Genomic DNA, 12,239 nt, shown 5'->3' with positions numbered 1-12,239 from the left:
TCCATTCTAAGAGAAGCAAACGGATGATAGAAAATTAGATTTTCCTCAAAGTGGAAAACAGATTCCAGTTTTACCTTGTTCCATTTTAACGGCAGACAAAACTCAACAAGCCCCTGGCACAGCCTCTAACAGACAGCCGAGACGAAAGCGGCTCTTTAAACTTAAATGTGTTTTAACAGCACGAGGGAAGAAAAAAAAAAGAAATACAATATAATCATAAAAAAAAGAAGTCCTGGCACTTTTGAGGCTGTATCATTTACCATGTTATTCAGTCCAACACCTGTGTGTTCCCCTCTGCAGATGAATATCAGACACTAGCATAACGTTCCGCCATCGAGTTGAGTGCTCGATGCTTTGATGAGGGCCCAAAAGTGTGTGTGCGCCTGTCTGTCTGAACGTGTGACCCAAGTGGCGATATTATTAAAAATGTGCAGAAATAATATATTTCACATTTCATTTTGGAAAAGTACTCAGCGTTTATCCTGGGAGTTCATTTCATTCAAAAAATTCATTTTTTTTATTAATGACACTTTCACACATGTTGGCACCTCTGGCTTCCTCCTGCACCACTGGCACACATCTGCTGCAGCTGTGCTTTGGCCCTCTGGTCCAGTATTTTCAGGCTGCGGCCTCTGGACTGGACTTAACTAGAGAGTCCTGTTTGATGGAGGACCAGCCCGATGCAGCTGTGCCCCTCCCGCCTCGTCCACAGTGACCACACTGTTTACACCACATAAACAAGCTGGCCGGCCCCCCCAGGTTCGAGGCGGCACTCTGCTACTGCCGTGGCTGAGAGGCTCACACTAATTCACACATCCAGAATGACATGATCAGCCAATTAGAAGCAAGAGCGAGACAGGAAATTAGCACCGTCAGGTAGCTGTGGTGTGGACTTTAGAGTATTGCCGTCACGCTAGTTAGGTTTCATGCTCATTTCTGCCAAACCCAAGCAGGAAGCTGCCCCTCTGAGGCCAATACAACCAATACGAGCAGGAATCTGGAACAGTCCTTTAGACGCTATGTTTTACTTCTGCACTCCATTATTTACATAATATGTCAATGGCTGCCACGGAGTTTATTTGTTATGGTGCCTGAAAGCTTCACTTGTGGTTACTCTCTTTTTGTGACCCTGAGATGAATAATTCAAACTGAAAATGTTTTTGTTCTTCAACAAAAAAAAGAAGAATCTTTTGAAGCCACCTCCTTGGTGGAAAAAAAGAAAGAAAAAGAGAAGTGAGAGCAAGTTGTTTTTTACCAGACTCAACTGTTTGTATAAGTTATAATTTCACATCAGAGTCAGGCTGAGTTTTACATTTCAGCAATTACAGAAACTACATGTGTGCCATGAACAGTCTCTATTGAGTCTGGGGAGAGGGGAAGGGTGGGAGGACGACGAGCTCTCAAAGAGAACATAGGATTTTTCAGCCCATGTGTTTGTTTTTGCTCACGTTATAAGTGAGGGCTCAAAAGACATATCAAATGTCCCACATAGCTGAGCCAAGGCCGTGTTCCTCCCCTCTCTAACACGCTCTCTTTCTCTCTCCTTCTCTCTCCTTCTCTCGCTGGCGTCTTTCTTTCTCTCTTGCTTGCTCTCTCACATTCTCTCCCCGTTGCGACGCCTAAGGCCTAAGCGAAACAGGAAGCCAGCACAAGGACCAGCATTCACTGTGTCTCAATGACACGCTTCATTACGGCGGGCGCATTACATGTCTTAGAGGCGTTGCTAGATCCGGAGTCACGAGGACGGACGCCATTTTGGCTCAAACATCTTTCTCAGCCTTTCATCTACACATGCACTTCAAAAGCATTGCATGTGTTTATTTGTGTCCTCCCCAAAACTACATTGGAACCACCCCAAAGCTACTTATTAGTGACGCAGTCTGCGCTTGCTCCCACTCCAGCCCCCGCCCTCCCCACTACTCAGCCCCGCCCAGGGGGCTGGTCTTCTTATTAACAGGGGTAATCTGTGCCTCTGGTATTGACGTTGTCTGCTGGCCAATCAAAATATTTGAAGGAAATGTTTATTTTCTTGAGCGAATCGCACCAGCTGCTCGCAAGCCTTTCTGAATAAGGCCATTTATGTGTAAGAATTTGCCATTGTGAGGTATAGTGCGGGACCTCTCGGTGACTGAGTGCTGATTTGGGCCTTTGCAGAGGAAGTGGAGGAGCTCCAGGGGAAGCACAGATCTTACACATTCTGAGCCCAGTGCGGCTATAGGTGAACAGCCCGGCGGCAGCGCTACACCCCCCTCCCTGCTTCTGGCATCCTCCTCCGTCCTAATTGCCACTACAGGAGGTTAGGAGTTTACTATATTGCGGTATCTCGACAGCGTAGGGCAGAGTCATAGTGATACCACATGGCCGACTGCTGCTCCCATTAAAAGCAAAGCTCCATGAGAAAAATGTGGTTTTATAATATGCAGGTTTCATACTTGAATATTAATGTACATTGTAGGAAAAATGTTTTAATAATATGTAACTCAGCTCAGAGACTGGTAGATGCACAACCAATGTGCTGAGATGTGCACAGGGCTCCGTGCTAGTTGTCATGTAACATCTGCAACGTCTCAGACCGAGAGCAAACAGCCCCCCGTTTGTGTCAGCCCTCCTGCGGTGTGGCCGTTGAGTGTGAAGCAGGGTCCCACGCGTTGGGCCAGTAGGTCTTCGACCCTCCCTCGCTCCCTGACAGCTCTGCTGGACAGGCTAGTGAGTGTCCTGCCACTTCACAGGTCTCCGCTGCCCGTCCAGTGTCTCGTCTGAAACACCCAAAAATATCTCCCATGCACCCACCAAGCATGTTTTTCCAAGTCTGATCTCACTCTGGTGAGAAAAAAAGCCCCTCCTCTACCCAATCTTCGCTGCTCAGTCAGCAGAGGCCAACCTGTGACAGGAAGACACATCTCCAAACCGCCAGATGTCAAGACAGTTTTGACAAGTCTGTCATAGAGAGTTTTTTTTGGACGCTGCTCTAGATTTCTATGGCGCTACTTCCTCACACTGTACACATAAACAACCGACACATTTTTCTGCGTTCCACAAAATACTAAAAGGAAGATTTTTAAACAGAATTCCTGGACTGATTTAATTCTAATAATCTCGTTTTGTGTGTTACACCAGCCCTGTGGCAGGATCAAATGGACACCCCCGCTCTGAAGACATGCAAAGTGGAGGAAGACCTGAGACCATGGCCAGGTGAGACACTAATGCTTTACAAGAGACGTCTGTTTAACTCTGCTTTCGGCTACTTCTTCAAGCTTTCCTTTCTTCACATGAAGCTCAGCCTTTTTAGTTGGACCACAAATTCAGTGTGAATTTCAGGGAGGTGTGTATGCGTGCATTTTGGGGATTTTGTGTGTGTTAATAACAAAATAGTTTTGAAGGGTGTTAGTTGCCAAGAGAAAATCATCATGTGCAGCCCAATCAGCAAGCAGTTTGTGGGGATGACGTCCCTAATAGGCAACAGCCTTAATTACTAGGAGGGAGCAAACAGGCTCTAAAAATACAGGGAAGAGAATTTAAGCCAAAGAGTGTTTACTCCTTTCACATGGTACATCTCAGAACAAACTGAAGACTTCCAAACTCATTTCTTTTAATTACACATTACGTCAGCCCATTCAAATGAAAATAAACACTTCAGAAGAAGAGCAGCTGGAAAGGCTGGCATACACAGGGTGTGCCATTCGTTGTGACCATTTTGGAGTCCGTTTAGTTTTGCCTGTAGGGCTCTACTACACCCCAGAACATTCCTAGAGAGCCACCACCCTGCCTCATTTATTCTTATTATTCTTATTATCCTTATTATCCTTGCTTCCCCCCCACTGCCTCTTTATTTGATTGGTTTCTTTTTATTATAAGAAAATAAAAGGACTTTTTATAAGCTCTCTTTTGTACAGTTAAGCAGAAAAAAAAGACAATGTCTGAGACAAAGTTATATATTTACATGTGTTACTGGTTTTACGAGGCGTTCTCTGGCCACAGATTCACTGCAGAGTAAGACATTCATGGTGGTGTGAGAAATGTCATTGACAACCGTGATTAGTAAAAGCATAAACTTAGATGCCAGGAAATCCATTAAAAACAACTGGGACAGACATGTACTGTAAGAATGCAAGTATAACATGATGATGCTACTTGTAGTCAAATACTTAATCCATACAATAACAGCAGACATGGTCTAGGGTCAGCAAATCACACATCACGCTGGTGGCTTTACAAGCAAGTATCATATCTCCATAGAAATAGATTTACTTAACAAACAAATGTATTAATCATGTCGCCATGTTTGTGGATGCATTATGAAAATCTCAGGTTTTCTGTAATCACAAACTACCTTCACCCTCGCTTGTATTGCAAGTTGGCAACATGCAAAATCCTCTGTGCTCACATGATAAAGTGCCTAACATGGATGAGGCTTTTGGGCTGTTGACCATGGTGCCACACTACAGAGGTGATTATCATTTGCATTCAACATGATGCACCGGCCTCAAAGCCTTGGTGCTTATAAAAACACCTGGAGATCATTTGTGTTCATTTGGCTCTCCTATTATTTGGCCTGTGCAGCAGAACCTGAACACCAGAAGTGTTGCCCTGTCATCATCACCCTGTTAGCAACAATGATTGCCTATCCTTCTAACGGCATCCACTGTTCCAACCACCCAAGCCAGTCAATAAATCAAAGCCCCTCAAAGGAGCTGCAGGGCAGTGTTTCTTTCGGGATCATATGAGGGAAACAATCTGACTCCGCAGCTCGGTGTGTGTGGCTGACCTCGGGTTCTCTCTCTCTCTCTCTCTCTCACTTCCCCCCCCCCCCCCATTTCCCCTTATTTGCCTGAGACACCATTCCCTGGGTACTGGCCGTCACAGTTTGCATCAAGCCTGAGTAAACATTTCACAGGTGAGCGCCTGTATTTGCATCTCCCTATCGCCAAGCTCACCACATGCGGACATGCACGCATACACACACACACACATAACTCTGCGCGCAATTACACAAACAGACATGTCCGCCTTAAACGTGCCCTTATGTTAACAACCAAAATCAGTTTCTCCCATATGCAAATGATGCAAACCTCCGGTCGTATGTTGGTTACACGCTTGACTGTGGACTAGTGGACTTCTTGAGCTGAGCAGAAAGGAGGAGGACTCCACCCTTGGTGTTACAGGATTAAATAAGTGTGTGGCGCTATGCTTGAGAGCTAGAGAAGGAAAGAGAGCGCTGGAACACTATGTTCTCTATAAAAGCCCTGATTCCCGGCTACCCGCTTGCTCTACTGCGAACATCACAGACAGCAGACTGTGCCAGCTCGCCCTCTGGGGTCCATACCCTCTCCTGTCCCTGCAATTTAGTCAACACGTTTCAGATGAGCCTAATGGAGATCATGTGTGGTGGGCCGCAGAGGTTACAGGCAGCTACTAGCAGGCTCAGTTAGGAAGACCCTCTCTGCCAAAGATACACCACCGTTACCACAGTCACGACGGCGAAGCCTGTACTTACACTGGGTGGGGGAGGGTGGGGATGCAGTAAGGTATGCAACATGGTTAAGAGTGAGGAAAAGAAGACATAGCTCGCTATTACAAAGCAGTTTGTTCAGCCCTCTCCTCCAGAGGGAGCTACTGTACTGTAGAGGCTTGAAATGTGGGAGCAGGCTCCTGCTGGCTCAGGGCCGAGCGCTTGATACTGCACAAGCCCATTAAGGTGTTGTGATAAGTGTCCAGTCCAGTTTCTCCTGACAGAACACAGGAGTCGATCCCCACCGCAGTTTAGCCAACACGTTTCCACCGACTCCAATTAAATGGAGATCATATGGGCTGCAGCAGCCAGAGCCATCAAGTCCCCGCGCCACACATCCCCTCGCCGGCTTCACCCTGAAGCCTAAATTTAGCACAGACAGAGGGAGATGAAGGGACAGAGAGACAGAGAGACAGAGAGACAGAGAGACAGAGAAAGTGAGAGAGAGCAAAGGCGTTTGGGAGTCCAGTAGGAATTGGTGGGCCGACTGCACTTCACCCGAATCAACAGCAGCTGAAGTCTCGGATTTTCCTCGCGTGAAATCAGATATGGAGCCCGACTCCGGTGCCTGGTAGACTCTGGAAAAAGAAACAGCCCCCATACCACCACCATACTCCCTCATCCCAAAAAGAGGAGGAAATTCAACTGCAGAAGTGTGTTGTTGAAAAAAAAAAAAGCAGGGGCCATGGAAATTGCAAAGGAACAGATTTTTTTTTTGCAGCTGAAAAAGGACCCAGTACTCCAGACATAGGGAAAAGACATTTCAATGAGACTATGGCACGCAAGTTTGGCATTCTCCCCCCTAAGGGCAATGGCGTGCAAGCGCTTGCTATTTCACAAATACAAGCTCTCTTTTCTCTGCCATCCAAATCCACATTTTACACTTGCAGTCATGTGGGCACTTTGGACCCATGAAAGCCATATGCGGACAAACAGATAACCATGGACGGAGGTGTGTGTGAGTGTGGTTACAGGCAGCAGGTGTGAAAGCAAAGTGTGTATGTTGACAGGTATGAGCAACTCGGCCTCATCATTTTGTCTCTGTAACCAGGTTAAGGGCGTTTGCCGTATTTGGGCCTGGCTGTTTGCCACATGACCTATCTTGCAAAGTATCTGCTGGAGTACAAAGACTGACATATCTAACTCGTCAGGCAAGACTTCATATTTCACACCTCAGAGATAATTATAATGCAGTGTTGATTTGTATGATGTGCATTGTTTGAGCACATAAAACGGTTGTGATGCTTGTGTGTCACAGTGACAGTTGCTTTGTATTGAAAAACTACCTCAGTAGAAGAAGTGACAATCAAAGATGTTTTCTTAATATTACGTACAACTGATAAAATATCTTCTAACGAACATAATACAGCAGAAATATGAAACAATAATTGTCCCTGCGTAAGAGTAACAAATACTACAGTAGGTTGCAGCAGGCGGTGTTCCGAAGTCCTACATGACTGCAGGAACTGTGAATGGGTTCATATCTGAAACTGAGGCTGTAAGATCAGCCAATAATACTCCTCAGTTAATAAGGAGGGCAATATGGTGTTTGAGTTAAGGAGTTAAGTTGGTGACAGTAGCGGCCCCAAATCTCAGAGAAGCAAACTGCCAAGTCAAACCCTCGAGCAATATTTATTTTTCCCCTTTAGTCAGCTGAGTAAATTAGAAAGTGTGCAGTGAAATTGAAGTCCTTACAGCTGGGTTCACAGGGCTCTGCTACCTGTGAGATTACACTTAGCAGTTAACTCTGACAGGTCCTGGACTGTGATACACATTAGCTTAGAGGACATTCACATAGAAACACCCGTTTTCTTTTTTCTCTTCCTTCCTTCTTTCCTTTCCTTTTCCCCTCTGCGTCTCCCTGTCTGTCTCTGATTGTGACTGTCTGCGTCTAACAATGATTTATGAGTTGCACAACAGTGCAACAAGCAGTCGGTGTTTATACAAAGCACCCCTCAGCACTGACAATGCCTCTTTTCATTGCTCCGAGAAAGACAGAATAATGTGCTTTGCTCTCCTTTGGAAGGGGTGGTAGGAGGGCTGAGGCGAGGGGGCCTTTTCATAACTTCAGTCTTGTGCACTGGGCTGTGGGATGATGTGCTGTCAGTGCTTGATGACTGTTATTAAGCAAAGAAATGTCTCAGTTCATTACTTTGAGCAAACATTTCCATGGACAGACATATCGGAGGAAATCTGAGCTCAGAATTGGGGGTTTGGAGAGATTTGCTGTACCAGAGATCAGTGTTCTTTTTATAAAATAAAAAAATCAATGAGGCTCTTTCATGCTGAATGCTTGTCGACTCTTTCCAACATTTTGTTTTCGTTTATGCCTACAGGTAGTACTGACCTCTTCAACCAGAGGAACAGCTTCCCGTCACTGTCGCCACTGACTGACCCTCGCTTCTCAGACCCCCGGATGCACTACCCCGGGGCCTTCCCCTACTCCTCCAACACCTCCAGCTCCGGCATCAGCGGCCTCAGCATGTCGGCCTCTTCTAGATACCACACCTATCTGCCGCCGCCTTACTCAAACAACCAGAGCCAGAACTTCCAGTCCAACTCCTACCTGTATTACGGCGCAGGCACCGGATCCTACCAGTTCTCCATGGTGGCGCCGGGCAACACCGGGGGCGAGCGCTCCCCCACCCGCCTGCTGTCTTGCTCTGGGGCCACGGGAGGGACCAACAGCCTGATGAACCAGGGCCTGAACAACCAGAGCGAGGGCGTGGAGGCCGACGGGAGCCACAGCAACTCCCCCACCACCATGAGCGCCTCGGGCCGCTTGGACGAGTCCGTCTGGAGGCCTTACTGACTGACAGACGGCTAGACAATGAGAGGAGTGCAGTGAGGGCGGAAAAGTAAAGAGGATAATGAACAAAAAAACACTGAAAGCAAAAAAAAAGAAAAAAAAAAGAGAAATGCTGCATGTTTTTCTTTTATTTCTCCGGCAATAGCTTTAAAAACAGTTTTTAGCAACTCTGTCAAGACATCCATGTATTTTGTACATTTTTGAGTAAACTCCTGCACTGTGCTGAAACATGTACTCTTAAAAAGGACTATCAAAGCCATAGAAGTGAGGAAGATGAAGGCAGAACCAGAAAAGCCATAGCAATGAAACGTTTCAGCATCCTTTGTCCGATGTAAACAGGTACTGATGAAAGAACAGAAGACGATGGAGGCATGATCCATCAGTACAGCTGATGAACTGAAAAACCACAGCAGACAATCATCAAACAGTCGGACTGGACTGAGTGACTGACATCCTTCCAAGGCACCGCTGCACTGCTGTAGCAAACAGCCTTTTAAAGCTTTACATTTGTGTAAAAGTTGAATATTACGTCAGTTGTGAAAACTTCTTCAGTTTCATCCAGGGCTATGTGCTCACAGTACTTATGCAGTACCTTATTGCCTAATTTATTATCCGAATGGACACATTAGCCTTTGGTGCTACAGTGTGCAGTTGACCTTTCAACACAATCGCTGCATCTTTCAGAGTAAAGCATTTTATCCGTCACATGTTTAATGATACATTCTCCTCTGCCGCGTCATCAGTGTATCGAGTTTCAACAGGACAATGGCTGATATTTGGAGGAATGTAAAAGACTTATGCAGAGGGGGGTTCATTTGTTTCTTTTTCTGCAGGAATATGTAAGTCCTGCTGTGTCAACTCTTTACTTTTTTCTTACATTTCTTATCCAAGCTCTTTTCTGAAAAATAAGTCTTGGTCTGGTATTTTTTTAACTGGATGACACGGTTTACTTTTGATATTTATTTGAGCCAAATTGTGAGGAAATGTGCACGTATACCCAAAATCCTTAAGCATTTCTCACTACCTTTCCTTTTTATATATATACAGTATATATGCCTTATTTTGTTGTTAAGTATACATTTGGAATTTGTGTAATATATTGCTACTAAATTATGAAAAAAACAAAACATTTAATGTAATTATTTTGTCTTCCAATGTAGCTTTGATGCACTAAAAACTTTTATTCCTTATGAACCACGCCCAACAGATTCTGTTAGTGAGAAGGTGTATCGAGCCCTTATCCTTTAGACAATTTCCAATTTGCCTTTCTGCGCTAAATAAGCCATTTGCTTCATTTTTTGCACTATGATTGTTTTTCTTTTTTGGTTATGTATTTACAAATATCTGAAACTATGCCAAAGTAAATATTAAAATATTCCGTCACGTGTATTTGCTGAACACACTTATGTGTCCTTTTTTAAGAAACCCATCGCCAAGTAATTAATGATGTCATGATTAGACACATTCACACACACACATTCCTGCACCACAGGTGTGTGTGCACATTCCCCCTGTCCTGAGGGCCTTTCGCCTGCAGGTACACATGTGATCCCTCCATCCCTGGTTAGGAAGAGTGTGAGGATGAAGGGATAGAAAGAGGAGGAGGGGGCACAGTGGTATCTTCTTACCAACACCAAAGGCAGTTATGCAAAGGAAACCCCCTTGTTGTTCACAGGTCCCTTTGTTCTGTATAATCAGGGAAGGCTTTGAAGCCTTCATGGTCCCCATTTAGACATGTTTGGTCTAATTGACTGATCAGCAGGGCTCATGCTGTACCAATCATGTATACGCCTGCACAAAAGGCAGGTATCTCATATCTACTAGAAGATTCATTCACAAGCGAGAATACATCTGAAGTATGGAATATATGTAGTTCCTACAAAAGTTAGATATCATTTTTGAATGACCCATAAAAGCGTGCACTTGCAGCTCAGGTAAAACAAATGTGCAAAGTGTTTTGTAGATCTCACATCAAGACAATCAGTAGCAATGTGTCATTCCTATCTCCCTTTGATCAGGAGGGAAAGCGTGTATCCCTGCTCCCTCCTCTGAAGCCTTTTCACGGTAGAGGACCTACTTTATTATGGGCAAAAATCATGCAGCTAGAGAAACCACATGTGTACTTCTATCCACGTGGTTCCTTCAAGAAAACCAAAGATCTTCACAACTGCCTGTAATAACGTCAGGATGACTTTTAATATCATTCTTTATGCAAAACTAGGAAGCCAAATTGTACAAGTGATATGTATTTTATTGTATATTAGATTAAAGAGCACAATGTAACTTTTTCTGTTTTGTTCATCTTTTTTATAAAGATGCCCCTTTTCATATACCAACATGTTAAATCATCTTTGCTCCTTTCATTTCTCCTGATGCTCAAGCATGTACATCTGAAACTGATATGTTAATTTAAGAATCTCATCCGTGTATGTAATGATGTTGTTGATGCCTACATATTGAGTGCTTGTAAAGTTTGCGGATAATGTCGTTTTGAATCATTTTAATTAAAAAACACATGTCTCACTTTTGTCTTTACAGCTGTATTTAATACAAATGTCTTTAAAAAAGAAATGGTAAGTCAAAATGAACTCCAGGAGAGAGTGACGACAACACGTCAAATGTCTTCAAAAAGGTCACGTCTGCACCCTTGAGAAAATCACACCCACATCAGATTTCAGTTCAGTATTTATGGCCACATTCTTCAACATTATTCGCTTTACTATAAAGAAAAATAAGATTTCTTACAATAACAAAACTCTCATTTTGAAACTCAATGCGAAAAAAGTCTGGATTTGTGGTCTTTTATGGTTTAACAGGGGGAGGTGTTGAGAGTGGAAACATAAAGCATGGAGGCAAAGGGTATCATTCACCTGAAGAAACCCAGACGCCATCACACCAGCTGACAAAAGAGCAGAACAAAAACACTATCAAGATTCATGGGAGCAAAATCTATGCCAGCACATTGTGGTCCAACTATTCCTTCTTTTTTAGCCTCATACAGTAAATGCCATGCATGCCATTAACTCCATCTCATAACCCTGGAAGTTCATTGGCAGCCCGTTCTCAATAACCCCTTTTAATAACGATCCTCCTCTCTGCCATTAGTAAGACTCTCTACCCACACTTCTCTGGGGTTTACAAACGCCTCGGCTGTCAACACGGTGGTACGGAGAGCGTAAATAAGGCGCAGCTCAGGAATCCTACACCGCCCTGGCAGCCTCGGAGTAAGTGCGCGTCGGCAAGTCGTCACTTGTTAAAAACAATACGGGAGAAGTTTGGAATGTCGGCCGTCTATTTGACCAGCTATTTGGTGGTTCATTGATGCGGCGGTGATGGCATCTGTTGGCCCTATTGAAGCCGAGCCACAAGATTAAACTCTTGAGATGCTACCTTGTGGGGTGGTCCGATTTCAGATGTCTCATGTGGTTAACCTGAAACACAACATCCACAATGCCTCCCTCCTAAACTAATGCCACCTGTTGATGTGCCATGAAAGGGCTTTCACTTATAAACGCTTTGTTTTTCTACTTCAAATTAGTCACTCTTTTATTTTCCCTGTCTATACTCTCCTGTAGTATCTATACTCGCCTCTTTTCTTCTCATTTTCTTTCCTCCTTTCTTTCCTTCTGTGTGGCTTTTATTTTGTCTGCGTCAGGCCTGCCTTCTATGGGGGCAGTGTTGGCAGAACAACAAAGCCTCAGGATGCACACACACAGCCTTGATACACACTGTATTCAATTAACTCTGCACACTCAAAGCATATCCCCGCACACACAATCCCCTGCTGACAGATCTCACACCAGGCTCCGCACAGACATTACTGAGCTCTACTTCACAGCGCCAGCGTATGACAGATCTGCACCGTGTTAAAACATTCCCCACTATTTCCTCCAGGTCTCATCACAGAGTTGCTCTCTGAGT

General features: G+C 44.5%; 1 protein-coding gene across 4 annotated transcripts in view; it reads left to right on the top strand.

Annotated features, from left to right (window-relative positions):
• runx3 (RUNX family transcription factor 3) overlaps positions 1-10,841 on the top strand; it is a 48,002-nt gene extending 37,161 nt beyond the window's left edge. For 2 of the 4 annotated variants that reach the window (XM_034124980.1, XM_034124830.1), the window contains 2 exons: positions 3,118-3,192; positions 7,846-10,841. In XM_034124980.1, the coding sequence (XP_033980871.1) occupies positions 3,118-3,192; positions 7,846-8,321 (551 nt within the window). In that variant the 3' untranslated portion in view covers positions 8,322-10,841. The remainder of the gene's footprint in view (positions 1-3,117; positions 3,193-7,845) is intronic. The other 2 variants (XM_034125053.1, XM_034124910.1) reach the window with 1 other exon arrangement.
• The last annotated feature ends 1,398 nt before the right edge of the window (positions 10,842-12,239 follow it).

This window comes from Trematomus bernacchii, unplaced genomic scaffold (genome assembly GCF_902827165.1).
Source record: "Trematomus bernacchii unplaced genomic scaffold, fTreBer1.1, whole genome shotgun sequence".
In the NCBI taxonomy this organism is placed as follows: domain Eukaryota; kingdom Metazoa; phylum Chordata; class Actinopteri; order Perciformes; family Nototheniidae; genus Trematomus; species Trematomus bernacchii.
Note: the sequence above shows the minus strand (reverse complement) of the source record. Positions and strands in the feature narration are given on the sequence as shown.